General features: G+C 40.2%; 3 protein-coding genes across 3 annotated transcripts; all 3 read right to left on the reverse strand.

Moving 5' to 3' along the window:
- Window positions 1-3,269: 3,269 nt before the first annotated feature.
- LOC123269638 lies at window positions 3,270-4,130 on the reverse strand. The gene has a single exon (XM_044735472.1). The coding sequence runs from the start codon at window positions 4,128-4,130 to the stop codon at window positions 3,270-3,272; it is 861 nt and encodes a 286-aa protein (XP_044591407.1).
- A 397-nt stretch (window positions 4,131-4,527) lies between these two features.
- Window positions 4,528-5,520, reverse strand: LOC123269640. The gene has a single exon (XM_044735474.1). The coding sequence runs from the start codon at window positions 5,518-5,520 to the stop codon at window positions 4,528-4,530; it is 993 nt and encodes a 330-aa protein (XP_044591409.1).
- Window positions 5,521-5,558: 38 nt separating this feature from the next.
- LOC123269641 lies at window positions 5,559-8,535 on the reverse strand. Its single transcript, XM_044735475.1, has 2 exons — window positions 7,251-8,535; window positions 5,559-7,192 (listed from the first exon to the last, which is right to left on the reverse strand). Exons 1-2 carry the CDS (start codon window positions 8,533-8,535, stop codon window positions 5,559-5,561), a joined length of 2,919 nt encoding a protein of 972 aa, XP_044591410.1.
- Window positions 8,536-15,027: the final 6,492 nt, after the last annotated feature.

A 15,027-nucleotide genomic window follows, 5' to 3' on the forward strand; every position in this document is an offset into this window, starting at 1 on the left:
TGCTTCTTGAACTTCAGGTCTCTCAAGTATTTTTTTCAACTGATTAGAAAAGTCCAAAGTTAAAAAAAAAGGGTACATTCGATGGACTGAACTTTTCGTCATATATTGGACAAATATATTCTTCACTACTTAACGTAGCACGAACACCAAAGTCAAAAAAGCATTTATTACAGTACAAATGACGAGAGAAACTAGAATCTTTCAATTCTAACGCTTGAAAAAGTTTTAATTTTGTCGACGGAACAACATTATCTCCAAATATTGTGTTGATCATAGACAATATACTAGTTATCGTTTTCCACGTTAAAGATTCTTGTGCACCAAGCGGTAGTGTCATCATCAATACTTCTTCACGGGTAATCAAAGTACAAGAACAGAGTGGTTTATTGTAATGATCATCAGCAGTTTGTTCGAAAGATGTCTGAAAAAAGTAATGAACTTATTAATCACGCATTATTCAATTATCATCATTATTATTATATTGACAAAGTTAAAAAAAAAATTTAATTATGAACATTTGTTATAAAAAACAATTATTGCTATCGTTATTACTATTCTTAGATTAGTTTGAATTGATAATTTTTTTGTCCGTACTCTACACTAACTTTTATTTACCTTTATATCGTATTTTATTTATACCAAAAACACTTTTTTCTCAACTTTAAAAAATTTGCAATTAAAATGAAAAAAATATATTATTGCAAACTATTTATTCTTAAATTAAAGAAATATGTTTTTAATATAGCAGCATAAGACTAGTTCGCTCAAATCATAAAGTTAATATCTCACAAAAAAATATTACAATACTACCTTCACAGTCTATGTTTTCATAGATTTGTTAATTCGCACTTAAAATTATATATTTTAAAAAATCTATAATCACATATATATTATAACGTAGTAGCATCAATTATTGACATCCTATTTCATTTTAGGATCTATTGCATTGATTCCAACATAAATATCAATAATATTTTTATTTTTCTACAATTTTAAATGTTTTATGCATTTAAAAGTTAATAAGCATTCGTTGAAGTTACTAAATATTGATTAATAAAAATTGAAGATGGAATGTCCATCCGTTAGCTTGAATTTAGATCTACTAATCACTTGACTGCTAGGCGCTAAAACTTTAATTTATATATTACATATAATTCGGTCACAAAAATAATAATTAAATTGATTAATAAAATTGATAACTCAATCGAACTCATTGAAAAACTCGTTAGTATCTACTTTTTAACTATTTTGGTTCGATATTAATCTCTTAGAAAGAAATTAATTCTTAATTACTTTTTTCATTTAATTAAATTAAAATTGTTTCTATAAACAAATAAAGTATTAAAGATCATACTATCATTATTTTTAAGTAGTGAGTGTTAATGATAAATACAATGGTATTTTACTAATTATAGTAGTTATTTGTTCAACCTATAATATTTCTATTTTTCTTTGACATATATTTTAGAAAATACATGTCGCGTTACTAATGCCAGAAGGGCGCATCTCAACATCTAGGCCCTTCTGGCTCTGCAGAGCCGAAAGGGCACATAAAAATTTTTTTTTACTCTAACGGACCTAAAAATGTTTATAACATTTAGTTCTGTAAGAAAAGTGAATAAAAAATTTTTTTTCGTATACGCCCTTTGGGCTCTAAGACAAAAAAATTCTAAAGCAAGAAGGGCGTGTAATTTTTTTTTAATCATAATTAATTATTAGCCAAAAAAAAAAAAGAAAAGTTATGTTACCGATGAAGTGTAAAAAACTCATTATAGTTATCACAATAATGACTTTTCAACTCATTTTATTTAAAAAGAATATGGATTTGAATATACGTGACTGTATATACATTCCTTTTCCTGGATTGGGGCCTTCTGATTGGTCCTTGCAGCGGATGGATTAGGATGGAATTGGGATGCTTATTTTACGAGCTTCTTATTTTGTGAAATAAACTGATTTAAAACTGATTTCACTTTTATTTGGATTTATTTTTGTAAACGCCAAAACTTACACTTTCACAAATTTGGTTTTAACGTAATTTAATTTAATGAATTTTAATAATTTGATTGAGCTAACGTCCTCCGGTCCCCCGTAGGGTAAAGTGCGCAAAACTAGCTTTTAGAAAATTTTGAATAAACTTACTGGTCGAATTTTCGCCTAAGTGCAGGGCAAATTAGAACTTTGAGAATACGACTCTCTAAGATACTTAAAATTAATACGTGGCCTGCCGGTTGAACCGCGTCCAAACTTCCTTTAAGTGCGGTGCAAATTAAAGCAAAGGACTCTACAAGGCACGGGCCCGTCAGTTAAACGCGGAAATCGAATTAACCAACTAAGACAAGGCGTTGGCTGTTGATCGCCTTTTTAAATACTCGCGGTGCTGAGGTTGCAGAAGTCCCCGCTAGTTAACCAGCAGTCGTGTAGCTTCTATTTTATTGTGGCTTTCGCGCATGGAGAAGTCTTTCATCCGCGCGGACAATTTAAATTTAAAAAAAAGGAAGAGAGGAAAAAAATTTGCGGGCGGACATAACATTCCCCCGGAAAAGCGAGGAGCTAGTATAGCTTATCGGTTTTCCTATGGACACCTTCCCTATAAGCGAAAGCCACTTACAATTTTTTTTTTTTTGTTTAACTTTGAATAATTACTGAAAGAGCGGAAAAGCGGGGATCAGGTATAGGTCTGGATATCTCAATTAAAACGCGTAAATTATTATCAAAAATAACACTAGGAATTTATTTATATTAAATACACTCAATATTTAATATATTTAATAGCGGATTGTTAAGATAAAAGCGGATTTATAAATTACAGCGTGGTTTGCAAAAGCGAAGCCGGTTGACACGTGGTTGAACACTTTGCCGGCACTGAAAAAGCGGTGAAAATAATGCACAAATAACACAACTTATCTGAAACAAACTAAAGCGAATTATTAACAATTAATTTAAGCAATTTAAATTATGAAAATAGCGAAATGCAGTTAATTAACAATAAGCGAAAGTAAAGCGGAATTAATGGCGACTTGATGCAGCGAAAGCGTAGAAGCGAAAGATAATAACAATAGTCCGTCTTCTTCCTCGTTGAATTGGGGAAGAAGGCTATTGCGCATGTCTAGCGGGAGCGATCAGTCAATAAAGCGGTCGATTCATGGCGTGATCGAGAGGCTGATTTTCTATTGGCGGTTCGATTTTTGCGGGAACTAGCGGTGGACAGGTGCGTCTCTTGAATTTGGGAGTCCCCCAGGAGCGAGTTAATCGCTACTGGGCCTTGTTCACCGAACATTCTCCCCCGGGTTGGCGGCTGCGTCGACAAGATCATCTTCTTCATGCGTTAGCGGCAGGACACAGAGCTTTGTAATTGGACGTACCAGCTCTGTGTTAACTGTCTTAACAGTTACTACGCGGATTTGTCCATCTTCACCTGGATGGACAGCAATTACTTTGGCTAATGGCCACTTGGTTGGCGGGAGATCCTCAGTGGTGATCAGTACAACTGAACCCACCTTGATCTGGTTGCGTCGATGATGCCACTTTGAAATGGCCTGGTAGCGGTGGATGCAGTCCTGGTAGTAGCGTTTCCAGAAATGTTGAACCATTTGCTGGACTTGTTCCCAGTGCGAGAGCCGAGCAGGTTGTAAATCTGTCAGCGATGGCTCTGGGATAGCGGTCAGTGACTGTCCGATTAAGAAGTGACCTGGAGTCAGTACAGCCAGGTCAGCAGGATCTTCATTCAGCGGTGTGAGCGGTCTGGAATTCAATATGGCTTCAATTTGAGCCAGTAGCGTTGAATATTGCTCAAGCGTCAACAGCGAGTCTCCGATTGTTCTTCGAAGGTGAAATTTGATAGATTTCACAGCGGCTTCCCATTTTCCTCCAAAATGTGGAGCTCCAGGCGGATTGAATTTCCAGTTCGTGCCATCTTGAGCGATCAAGGTTGATAATTCTCGTAATGTGCGGGATCCTGCAGCGAATAGTCGTTTCAGCTCTTTATCTGCTCCTACAAAATTGGTTCCACAGTCTGAATATAGCGTGTGGCAGATACCTCGGCGACTAGTGAAGCGGCGATAAGCGGCGATGAAAGCGGCAGCGGTGTAGTCAGTTACTAGCTCTAAATGTACAGCTGAACTGAACATGCATACAAAGACTGCAATCCAGCCTTTGTATGTTTTGCTCCACGTCCTTGAAACGTTTTCAGCGTGATAGGTCCAGCGTAGTCGAGTCCTGTATGCAAGAAGGCTCGAGTTGGCTGTACTCGTGCGGCGGGTAGTTGACCCATCAACTGTTGAGCGCGTTCTCCACGGTGTCTCGTGCAGATAACGCAGCGTAAAATAAATGATCTGACTGGAACACGGCCTCCAATGATCCAGACACTCTTGCGTAAGTCAGCGAGCGTAAGCTGAGTACCTCCGTGAAGCGTTTTGCGGTGCGAATCATCAATCAAAATTGATGTAAGCGGTGATTGTCGCGGTAGAATCGCTGGATGCCTCTCTTCTGGGTCCAGCAATGCGTTTTTCAAGCGGCCACCGACTCTCAGGACCCCTGATGGTCGATGAACGGAGTCAGCTTAGTGATGCTGTTATTTTTAGGCAGACCATCACCATCTTGTAGCGTGTGAATCTCTCTAGCGAAGTATTGTCCTTGAGTGAACTTAATCAAGGTCAATTTAGCGCGCTCCAGGTCTGATGGAGTAAGCGGGTAGGCCAGCGAAGATTGTGGAACTCTTTTAAAGCGGTCGATGGCACGATGCCAGATGCTAAGCTTCCGTAGCAGTGGAAACAGCTGCGTGTAATGCGACAGTAATTGTTGGAGCAGGCAATTTTCTGCTTTCCAAGTTACTAGTGTCAGACCTTGGCGTTCTTCTCGATGCGTTGCGTTGTCGGTTGGAGGCTCCAGAGTGGGCCAAGAGGATTCTGGTTCATGAAGCCAAGTTGGTCCATGCCACCAGAGAGCGTGTTGTTTCAGTTTTAGCGTAGGTATACCTCTTGAAGCGCAGTCAGCGGGGTTTTGTTTTCCTGGAATAAATTTCCAGGAGACATCTCGAAGCGTTTCTTGGATTTTTCCCACTCTATTGCGGACGAATGTCTTCCAGCGGATTGCTGGACTTTTAATCCATGCGAGAGTCACGGCGGAGTCAGTCCAGAGATTGATCCTGACATTTTCAAGCGACTGAACTTCTTTAACATGAAGTATCAGTTGTGTTAGCAACCATGCGGCAGATAATTCCAAGCGTGGGATTGTCATGGTCTTCAGCGGTGCTACTTGCGTTTTTGAACACAGAAGTGAGACCTTTGTGTTCCCATCAGCGTCAGTGACTCTCAAATAAACAGCGGCAGCCATAGCGTTTTGCGAAGCGTCTGAGAACCCGTGCAATTCCATAGTTGCTCCAGGTGCTATATTATTCCAGCGTGGAATGCGGATGGATTCGATGTTTCGAAGATCCTCGCGGTATCCAGTCCATTTGTGAATGAGTGATGGTGACAATTGTTCATCCCATGACACTCTATCTAGCCACAGATCTTGCATAAAGATCTTGGCTTTGACGACTATTGGTGCGAGAAGTCCTAGCGGATCATACAGCTTAGCGATTTCAGACAAAATAGCTCTTTTTGTCTTGGGCGTCTCTGGCGGTAGCGTGTACTTGAACTGGAGAGCGTCAGTGCGTGAATTCCAGTACATGCCCAGGACTTTACTGGTGCATCACTGATTTCTTTAAGCGGTGTATCCAGCTGCTTTTCTGGAGCGACTTCAGCGAGTAACCGTGGGCTATTGCTAGCCCATTTGGCAAGCGGGAAGCAGCCTGCTGCACACAGAGCTTTTGTTTGTACTGCAGCCTTGATAGCGTCTTCTTCGTTGTCTGCTCCACCGTAGATGTCATCTACGTAGCGTGTTTTCAACATTGGAGCAACAGCTAGCGGAAAGCGGTGTCCTTCATCCTTTACTAGTTGGATAAGCACACGTACTGCGTCAAAAGGTGCACTAGCGGTTCCGTATGTGACTGTCTTGAGACAGTAAGCGTCTATTAAGTCATTCTCATCTATCCAGAGAATGCACTGAAGCGGCCAATCAAGCGAGTCGACCTCAATCTGTCTGAACATCTTGGTGATGTCAGTAGCGAATAGAATCCTGCTGCAACGGATTCTCAACATCACATCAAAAATGTCAATTTGCGTTTTGGGTCCTGCGTGGAGAATGTCGTTCAATGAAATTCCTGTAGATGTTGCACAGGAACCATTGAACACTGTGCGGAGCTTCGTAGTGGCACTATCAAGCTTCAATACCCCATGGTGAGGCAAGAAGTAAGCGTTTGCGGGCAATTCGTTGACTGGTACTCGTACCATGTGTCCTAGTTGAATGTATTCTGCCATGAATGCACGATACATGTCAGAATATTCTCTTTCTCGCGACAAGCGAGTTATTAATCTGCGGAGTGACCCCATAGCTGCGTTGATAGAGTCGCCAAGTTGACTCTCAAGGGCCTTAAGCGGTAATCTCACTACGTAGCGTCCATCAGGCTGTCGATAATGCGTTTGACGAAAGTGAATTTCACATTCGTCTTCTTCAGCGGTGTTGAGCGGTGAATTTCCTGATGGAACTTCTTCCTGTTCCCAAAACTTAGCGATAGCGTCTTGTAATTCAGTATCTACTGACGCATGTAGTGCTGCGTGTGATGTTGAAGCGTGTTTAGCGGTGACAGCTCCATAGACAATCCAACCAAGCGTGGTGGATTGTGCAATAGGAGCATTGCGAGGTCCTCGTTGAATCTCTGCGTTCATGATCTGTGCGGCTGGTGATGCACCTAGAATAATATCTACAGGGCGTGGCTGTAGATACTGCGGGTCAGCGAGCTTGAGATTCTCAAGATGCGGCCATTTCGGATCAGCGATCACGAACGATGGAAGATCTACCGTCAGTGTTGGTAGAATATGCATGCTGACATGCATTGATGCGGTCGTACACAGCGAACGAAGCTCAATTGTGCTCACACCTAGTGAGCTTCCTGCGGAGACATTGCCAATGCCCTTGAGCATGACCATGTCACGCTGTAGCGGTTGTCCAAGCTTCTTGAAGAGCGACTGTCTCATAAATGAGAGCTCTGAACCTTGATCAATCAACACTCTGGCGGTGATTGGATTACCATGATGTGGGCGGACCTGGACTAAAGCGGTAGCTAGCAATACTTGAGCGGAAAGCGGATCTGAAATAACCAACAGTTAATGTTGAATTATAAGCGGTCTAATGGAACGGTTAGTTACCTTGTGCGGTGTCTGCAAGTGTCTGTGATGCAGATTTAGGCGGTGTATCTCGATGGATGGAAGTATGATGACGTTGACTGCACTTCCTGCATCCTTGAGCGGTCTTACAATCAGCGACGCGATGCGGGCCCAAGCAATTGTAACACAGGCGGTATTTTTCGACAATGTCGATTCGTTCCTCCAAAGTAGCGGCCTTAAAGATTGGACAGAACAACATGTAATGTTCCTCAGGGCACAGCGGGCAATTTCTCCTGGGCTTTCCTTTGTATTGAATAGCGGTGTAAGAGGATGTTGTCTTCTGAGGTTTATTACTGCGTGAGCCTCCGGATTTATGACCTTCAGATTGCTTCTTGGGTTCCGAAGCGGGTTCCAAGTTCTCCCAAGCCCTGACTTTGGACTTGAGAAACTCGTGGAGCTGAACGTAAGTCGGCATGTTATCAGTAAGACCCAGGCTGGTCTCCCAATCTTCTCTAACGGCGGGCGGCAAGCGGCGTAGCGTCAGGTGTATGATTATCAGGTCCCAGTGATCTACTGGAACTCCTTGGGCCTTGATGGAATCCAGAGCCTTTTGGTTGGATAGTAACAAGGAATCCAATTTAGCGGCTGATCTAGCGGGAACAGACTCACCAACCAGCAGGTCTTCAAGATGTGATGATACAACGCGGCGAGGATTGGAATAGCGGCTTTTCAAAAGATTCCATGCGGGCTCAAATGACTCATCAGTGGATGACATGTTACCAATAAGCTGGTGTGCTTCATCTTTGGTGAATGTCTTCAAATAATGCATCCTCTGGCTGTTTTTCAGAAGTGCATTGTCAATAACAATATCAGAGAAGAGCTGACTAAATGATCCCCAGCGCTTAAAGTCTCCAGAGAAGCTCTGGAGCTTAATTTTTGGGAGTCCAGTACCCGATGAGCCTCCCATGAAGGCGGTGCTGTGCATAGCCAGGTTTTGTTGTGTTTGTGCGGCTTCTCTGGCATCAATCTCCTGCTGAATGACGTCTTTGCGGGTGGCTATGCGGGTCTCCAAGATTGCATAGGTGGCGTGAGCGTTAGTATAATGATTCCCGATGTGGTACTCGTGTTCAAGTACTTCCGGGTACGTCTCAAAGATCAGCGAGTTCAAATTAGTGATGTCCAGCCAAATCTTGGAGCTTTGTGTTGCCACTGACTCAATAGCGGTGATCGTAAGCGAGTTAAGCTCCTCATTAGTTAAGCGATCCACCATGGCGTACAAAGCATGCAGGTACTGCTTTTGCATAGCAATAGCAGTTTCAAACTGCATTGCGGTGTTTAATGTAGGACCGAGATCGAGTTTTCAGTCAATTAAAGCGGAAAGTTCAGCGTACCGGTGTACGAATGACTACCAGGAGCAGCACCCGATGTGCTCTGCGATGCTCCTGACACTCGACCTTTCCTAGCGGTATTACACTTCACTTAACACAGCACAATTTTTAGCGGTATAATTAATTAATTTAATTGAGATAGAGCCAGCCTGATCCGGCTCGAGGGACCAATGAATAATTACTGAAAGAGCGGAAAAGCGGGGATCAGGTTTAGGTCTGGATATCTCAATTAAAACGCGTAAATTATTATCAAAAATAACACTAGGAATTTATTTACATTAAATACACTCAATATTTAATATGTTTAATAGCGGATTGTTAAGATAAAAGCGGATTTATTAATTACAGCGTGGTTTGCAAAAGCGAAGCCGGTTGACACGTGGTTGAACACTTTGCCAGCACTGAAAAAGCGGTGAAAATAATGCACAAATAACACAACTTATCTGAAACAAACTAAAGCGAATTATTAACAATTAATTTAAGCAATTTAAATTATAAAAATAGCGAAATGCAGTTAATTAACAATAAGCGAAAGTAAAGCGGAATTAATGGTGACTTGATGCAGCGAAAGCGTAGAAGCGAAAGATAATAACAATAGTCCGTCTTCTTCCTTGTTGAGTTGGGGAAGAAGGCTATTGCGCATGTCTAGCGGGAGCGATCAGCCAATAAAGCGGTCGATTCATGGCGTGATCGAGAGGCTGATTTTCTATTGGCGGTTCGATTTTTGCGGGAACTAGCGGTGGACAGGTGCGTCTCTTGAATTTGGGAGTCCCCCAGGAGCGAGTTAATCGCTACTGGGCCTTGTTCACCGAACAAACTTAATATATCTTAATATAATAAAAAGAGTACCAGGTGGAGTCATCTGGCGCCAATATTTAAATTTAAATTTATATTTTATCTCGCGCGGTATAATATGCTGACGGATGGCTAATCTCTCTCGCCTCTCGATTTCACAAAGCAGTGTCGAGTGTTAGTATTGTCTCAGCAGTGAGCGAGTATTGTTAGAGTTTCAAAAAAAAACGAGAACAAAAGGAAAAAAAAGGAAATGTACCCGACACAGAAGAATTTTGAAGGGTATGGTACTTGGTACCAGCAGGCCATTTTTGTCTATGGAGAGAAAGTGAGTTGAAAATTATTGCATATTACGGAGAAAACGGGAAAAGAAGAGAGGAGGAAAATTTTGTATGATTTTAATTTCTGGCTTGGTTTCAGGATCTGAGAAAGGGTATTCGCATTTTAAGGGCCTTAGCACGTCCAGTGAACCCTGCTCGGGCGTTGCGCTTGGCTTGCAGGTTCCTGGATTTGTTTGGTCCTCTTCCTCCAGAGGTGGTCGAGGCGGTAACGTTTTTCTGTCTTCAAGGCATTGAGGGCGTTGGCGAGCCTTGGGCCTTCGAGGAAGTAGTTACCCCTAATAGTGAGGACCTGGAGCGTTTGGCCTTCGCTCTCATGGGGGCGATATTTAACGGCTTGGTCAACATTGCCTAAGGTGAGTTATCATTGGATATTTTGGAATTTTGTTATCGGGCTAGTTGGTGTAATCTTCTGTTCTCCTTTTCTTTTTCAGGCATATCGTATGTCATGACGGAGAGCTGGCTCATCGTAGATCTTCGTTCGTGCTAAGATCATCAAATTCCTTGATTTCTTCAAGCGCATGTTTTGTATAAGTTAAATCAATTATATATATAAAAGAAAACAAAAAAAAATGTTTTCTTTTCCCCTTCTTTTTTTTTTGAATAAAATTTTGTAGATGACGGAAAGAAAATCTGTTCTTTATTATTATATTTTTTTTTTTTTTTTTTTTGTGTAATAATAATTGTTATGTCCGAATTAATTATAATTAAATAATTATTGGTAGTGTGGGCCTTGAGGAGGCTCGGACACGTTTTTAGATAGATTTTCTCTTGTAGGTAAGCTACAAGAGTTTATTTTTAATGTGGGTTTTGAACGCTTCCCGGTAACCAGGAGTTCCAACGGCGAATTAAGAGGGAAGTCGATATCAAATTCTGAACTTACAGTCGTCCTTTGCGTTATTTCCAGCTGACTTGAATTAGATTTGATTGGTCGGTAGATACCGTGCTGAATTCTCTTCCTTGTCTCGAGATAGAGATCGATGTAGAAGAGGGAGATCAAGATCTTATTTTAGAATGATGTAAGACACATGAAGTTCTGGTTTTATAATTTATTCAGTTATTAACCCTATGGGCGTGGCGCACTCAATGCACAATGTTTCACTTATTTACTATTCACTTATAACTATATTTTAAGGTTTTGAACGTTTCGTTATATGAGTTCGTAACGACTCCGACCGATACTTAGATCTGTCGTTAATTAAACAATAGATCGAGGAGTTATAATTTAGACAAAGATATCACTACGGACAACGGGGTTCTCGATACAACTCGAAGAGCACACTGGCGCGGTTCGTAGAAAATATAATTTAAAGAATCGAAAGATAATATTGAATTTAGAAGTTTTGTATAAGCGACCTAGTGCTTTATACTGCCTTATACGTAACGCGGTATAAGGACCCACACGGGTTCTACGAAGATACCTTCCTTCGTATTCTTTAATAAAAGAGTGAACTCTTGATCCGTGGTGTTTGGTGGTTTTTATACACCCGGATCGTGATTTTCGGAAGGGAGTTAAATTTTGTTATTGGTCTAAAATTGCAATTTGACAGAACGTGGACAGTGTGCTCATTTCTTCATCGAGGTGTTGTCCGAGTGATTGCCGAAATTAATAAAGTGCGAGCGTTGTACTTTTCAACGAAGGGGAGAGACCCTGTTTATTATATGAGGCAACGCCGGATATAACAGCATCCCCCCCAAAAGAAGGGGTGCTTCGGCATCTCTTCTTTTGAAATTGCGGGTGTCTCTCCTTTGGTCGAAAAGCACCGCTTCACTTTTATTTTAAGTTGTTTAACATTTATTAATCTTATTCTAACAATAATAATTTTATTTTTGTTATTGAGTGTGTTTCTGCCCTTTACATGTGTAAATATATAAGTTTTATAGTATAGGATAATTTTTTATATAGTTACAATTATATGATTATATATCTCTAGTTACATTATGGTTCTTATATAAAATGTGTATTGTCTTGAAGCCTTCCTTTTTGAATTTTTGCGCTTTATTTCGCGGAATTTCTAATTTATCGGTAGTAGTATTGTTTTTAGGTTGTTATCTTATATAGGTGGTGTTTCTGGTATAATTTAAGTTAGTCATCGGGCGTGTAAGTTTGAATTTTATTCGCGTTCTTTTATAAATTTTGCTGAGCGAGGGTTTTTGTTATTTTGAGTCGTGGCGGATTATTAAGTGTCAGTGTTGAATAGGGAGTGTCAGTATTTCTGATACCTTTACGTGTTTAGTACTACTTAAAATGTATCCCGTTAAAAGCCGTTTTGAAGATTATGGAACTTGGTTCCAGTATGTTATTGCTGTGTTTGGGGAGCGGGTAAGTAGAGTAATTTGTGTAAATATATAGAATTTGGCGAGAAGAGAAAAGGGGTTTGTTTTTTTTTTTTTTTTTTTTTTTTAAATTTTGTTTTTAGGATCTGCGGCGGGGAGTAAGGATTTTACGTCGCTTGATTGGTCCGCTTACTCCACACGAGGCTCTGGACTTAGTCGAGGAGTGGATGGCTCTATTTGGGCCTGCTGGACCTGAGGTTTCGGGTGCAGCAACCTTCTTCTTTCTCCATATGTTGGAGAATCCAGATGGTGAGGAGGAGTTCATCGCTCCTAACCTTTCCGATTTGGAAAGGTTACGGGAAGCGCTTGTTGAATTTATATTCAACAAGGGTTGTGTTTGTTATTTTTAAGGGGTGAGTTGAGAAAGTTTTTTTTTTTTTTTTTTTTTTTATATAAAAATTTTATATATGTATATTATTATTATTATTTTTTTTTTTTTTTTTTTTTTTTTTTTTTTTTTGTAGAGCATCTTGTTTCGTTGACCAAGTCTTTTTGGTGAGGCCTTGGACGGAGTAGTTGGGGTTTGCGGAGAAGGGGAAGGAGTATCGGTCAGCGTGGAGTAAAAAAAAATTTTTATAATAATAAAGAAAATATAAAAAAAAATTTTTAAATAATGTTTTTTTTTTTTTTTTTTTTTTTTTTTTTTTTTTTTTGGTTTTGGTTTTGGTTTTGTGTAATTTAGTATTTAATTAATATTTAGTATTTAAGTATGAGGTAACTTTAAGTGTAAAGGTAAGTATGTGTAGTGTTTAGAGGATCGTGTGTGTGGTACATTAAGTAGGCGTGGTTAGGAGGCGGTCGCTCGTTAGACGGTGGGTGGTAATGAAGGTCGCTGGTTTGACGGCGGTTCTCAAGTATGATAATTAATTTATCGTAGTTAAAACAGTTTCTTAATGATTTTTAGATCTCTCGATGACTTAGTTACCGCTAGATGACTTGCCTTGTATTAAATATATTTTAATACGTAGATTATAATCAATTTCTTTAAAATTTATTTTTGAGAGGAAGAAAAGGGGAAAGATTTTTGGGATTTGAAATAAAATCTTTTTAGGGTAAAGGAATTGTATGTGTGTTTTCCCTTTTTCTTACTCTCTGAGGCACATATGTTAACATATTTTATATGAAATATATTTAAATTTATTTGTCTTTCTTTATTTCGTTTTATTCGTAGTCAGTTAGTCGGATGCCGGTTTTTGACTTCTTTGACGGTGTTGTTGGTTGGTTGTGTTGGTATTTCGTTGCTCTAGGTGATGATGATGAGGTTGAGTCGGTTGCATTGGTATTTGAGAGTTCGAATGTTTCGTTTCTTTCGATTTGGTTTTGTTTCTTTTTCTTGATTTTTCGTAGGAGTTTTAGGCAGTTGCAGGAGCATCCGCAGTAGTAGTATCCAAGGAAGAATATAAGAGACGTAATGATTGAGAGTATTGCTCCTGTGTTTGTTATGGTGATGAGTCGATGTTTTGATTCTTCTTGATGGTGAAGTCCGATTTGTGTGAGTCTATTGTTGTTTCCTTCGAGGCTATCGCCCCACGGTGAAAGCAAGGTGTTTTCTGCTATCGGTTCTATGGCGATGTTTGTTAGTAGATGCGGTGGTTTGGGCTGTTCGGTGAGGTTTGTCGCTAGGGGTGTTAAATTTATACTGGGGAAAGCGTAGATTCCGCTTGTTTCTTCCTCTTCTTCGGTCCCTTTGATTACGAGACGATTATTCGTTAAGACACAGCCGGGTGATAGGGTGAAGGTACCGGAGCCATGTAGTTCGTGTTCAATCCGAGGAGTCGTGTCACAAGTCGTTATAAAAATTTCTGGTTTACAGGTAGAGTAAGCCCAGGAGTTCGGTTGTTGTAGTTTGATTAGTTGTGTAGAGCATTTTGGTAATATGCGAACATCGCATTGGTGTAGAGTTTCGTTATTTGGATTTAGGTAGAGTTGGAGTTCACATTCGGTGCTATCTTTTACTGGTTGGAGTGGAACGTTAGCTTCACAGGCTAATTCTGTTGAAATTATTCTACAACTCTTTATGGTTTCTGAGTCCACTAGGTAGTATTGGTTCTGGAAGGCGTCTATTGCTAGATATTCTTTACTTGGCCGGACTAGTAGGCTTCTCATGGTTCCTCCGATTGTTTGTGGGACTGGAATTGGTCTCATCCGATATAGTTGGAAGGTAATTTGGTTAAACAGTGGGAGAGTGATTATAATCAGGAATTTATTTCCTATTCTTCCCGTATTTACTTTGGCGACGTTGGAGAGAGTCTGGATATTTACGTGGTCTACTGGTTGAGGAGGGTTTAAGTGTGGGAAGCGAGTCATGATGTCTCTGGTTGCATTTATCAGTTGTTCGGGTGATAGAATTCCTCCCGGGATGTTCCTCTCTTTGCATCTTCTATAGCTGTCTCGGCTTCCTTTGAGGTAGCGTATTAATTTCGTTGTTCTTGGACTCTTTCGTCGGCTCTTTGCATGAAGTGTATACGTAATTTTAATTTTTCGATTTCACTTCCGACTTGTGTTGCGTAACGGTTGATGGTGTCGGATAGTAATGTGACTCTTGCTTTGGTTTTATTTTGGTCGGAGATGACTTTGTTTATTTCTGATTTCATTATGTGTGTTGAGTTGTTCATCAGTGTTGTTATTTCTCTTTGATCGTTATATAGTTTGTTGATTTCTGTGGAGATGTGTTCGTGGTCGTCGTAGTCCATGAGTCCGAAGGCCTTTCGTGCTATGGAGCCTACGAAGCCGAACCAAGGCGTCCTTCGATTGCGAATTTTTGTGATATTTTCGACTTGTTTGAGATTTTGTTTTAGTCGATTAACTACGTCTTGTCTGTCTTTTTCTAGTTCTTTTAATATGGCTTCCTTTCCTAAGATTGCGCACTCGAAGGGAGGGAAGTAGGACAGGCAAGTTTTGCGACTTTCGCGATCGTCCGGTGACGTCATTTCTTGCCAGGGGGATACGTTGATAATGGCTTCG

Source organism: Cotesia glomerata, linkage group LG7 (assembly GCF_020080835.1).
Source record: "Cotesia glomerata isolate CgM1 linkage group LG7, MPM_Cglom_v2.3, whole genome shotgun sequence".
In the NCBI taxonomy this organism is placed as follows: Eukaryota; Metazoa; Arthropoda; class Insecta; order Hymenoptera; family Braconidae; genus Cotesia; species Cotesia glomerata.

Excerpts from the sequence above, each read along its gene's own strand:
- LOC123269641 (XM_044735475.1), bottom strand. The coding sequence starts at position 8,535 with ATGCAGTTTGAAACTGCTATTGCTATGCAAAAGCAGTACCTGCATGCT. Across the intron at positions 7,193-7,250 it reads ACTTGCAGACACCGCACAAG|ATCCGCTTTCCGCTCAAGTA; the intron begins GTAACTAACCGT and ends TGGTTATTTCAG.
- LOC123269640 (XM_044735474.1), bottom strand. The coding sequence starts at position 5,520 with ATGCAAGATCTGTGGCTAGATAGAGTGTCATGGGATGAACAATTGTCA.
- LOC123269638 (XM_044735472.1), bottom strand. The coding sequence starts at position 4,130 with ATGTTCAGTTCAGCTGTACATTTAGAGCTAGTAACTGACTACACCGCT.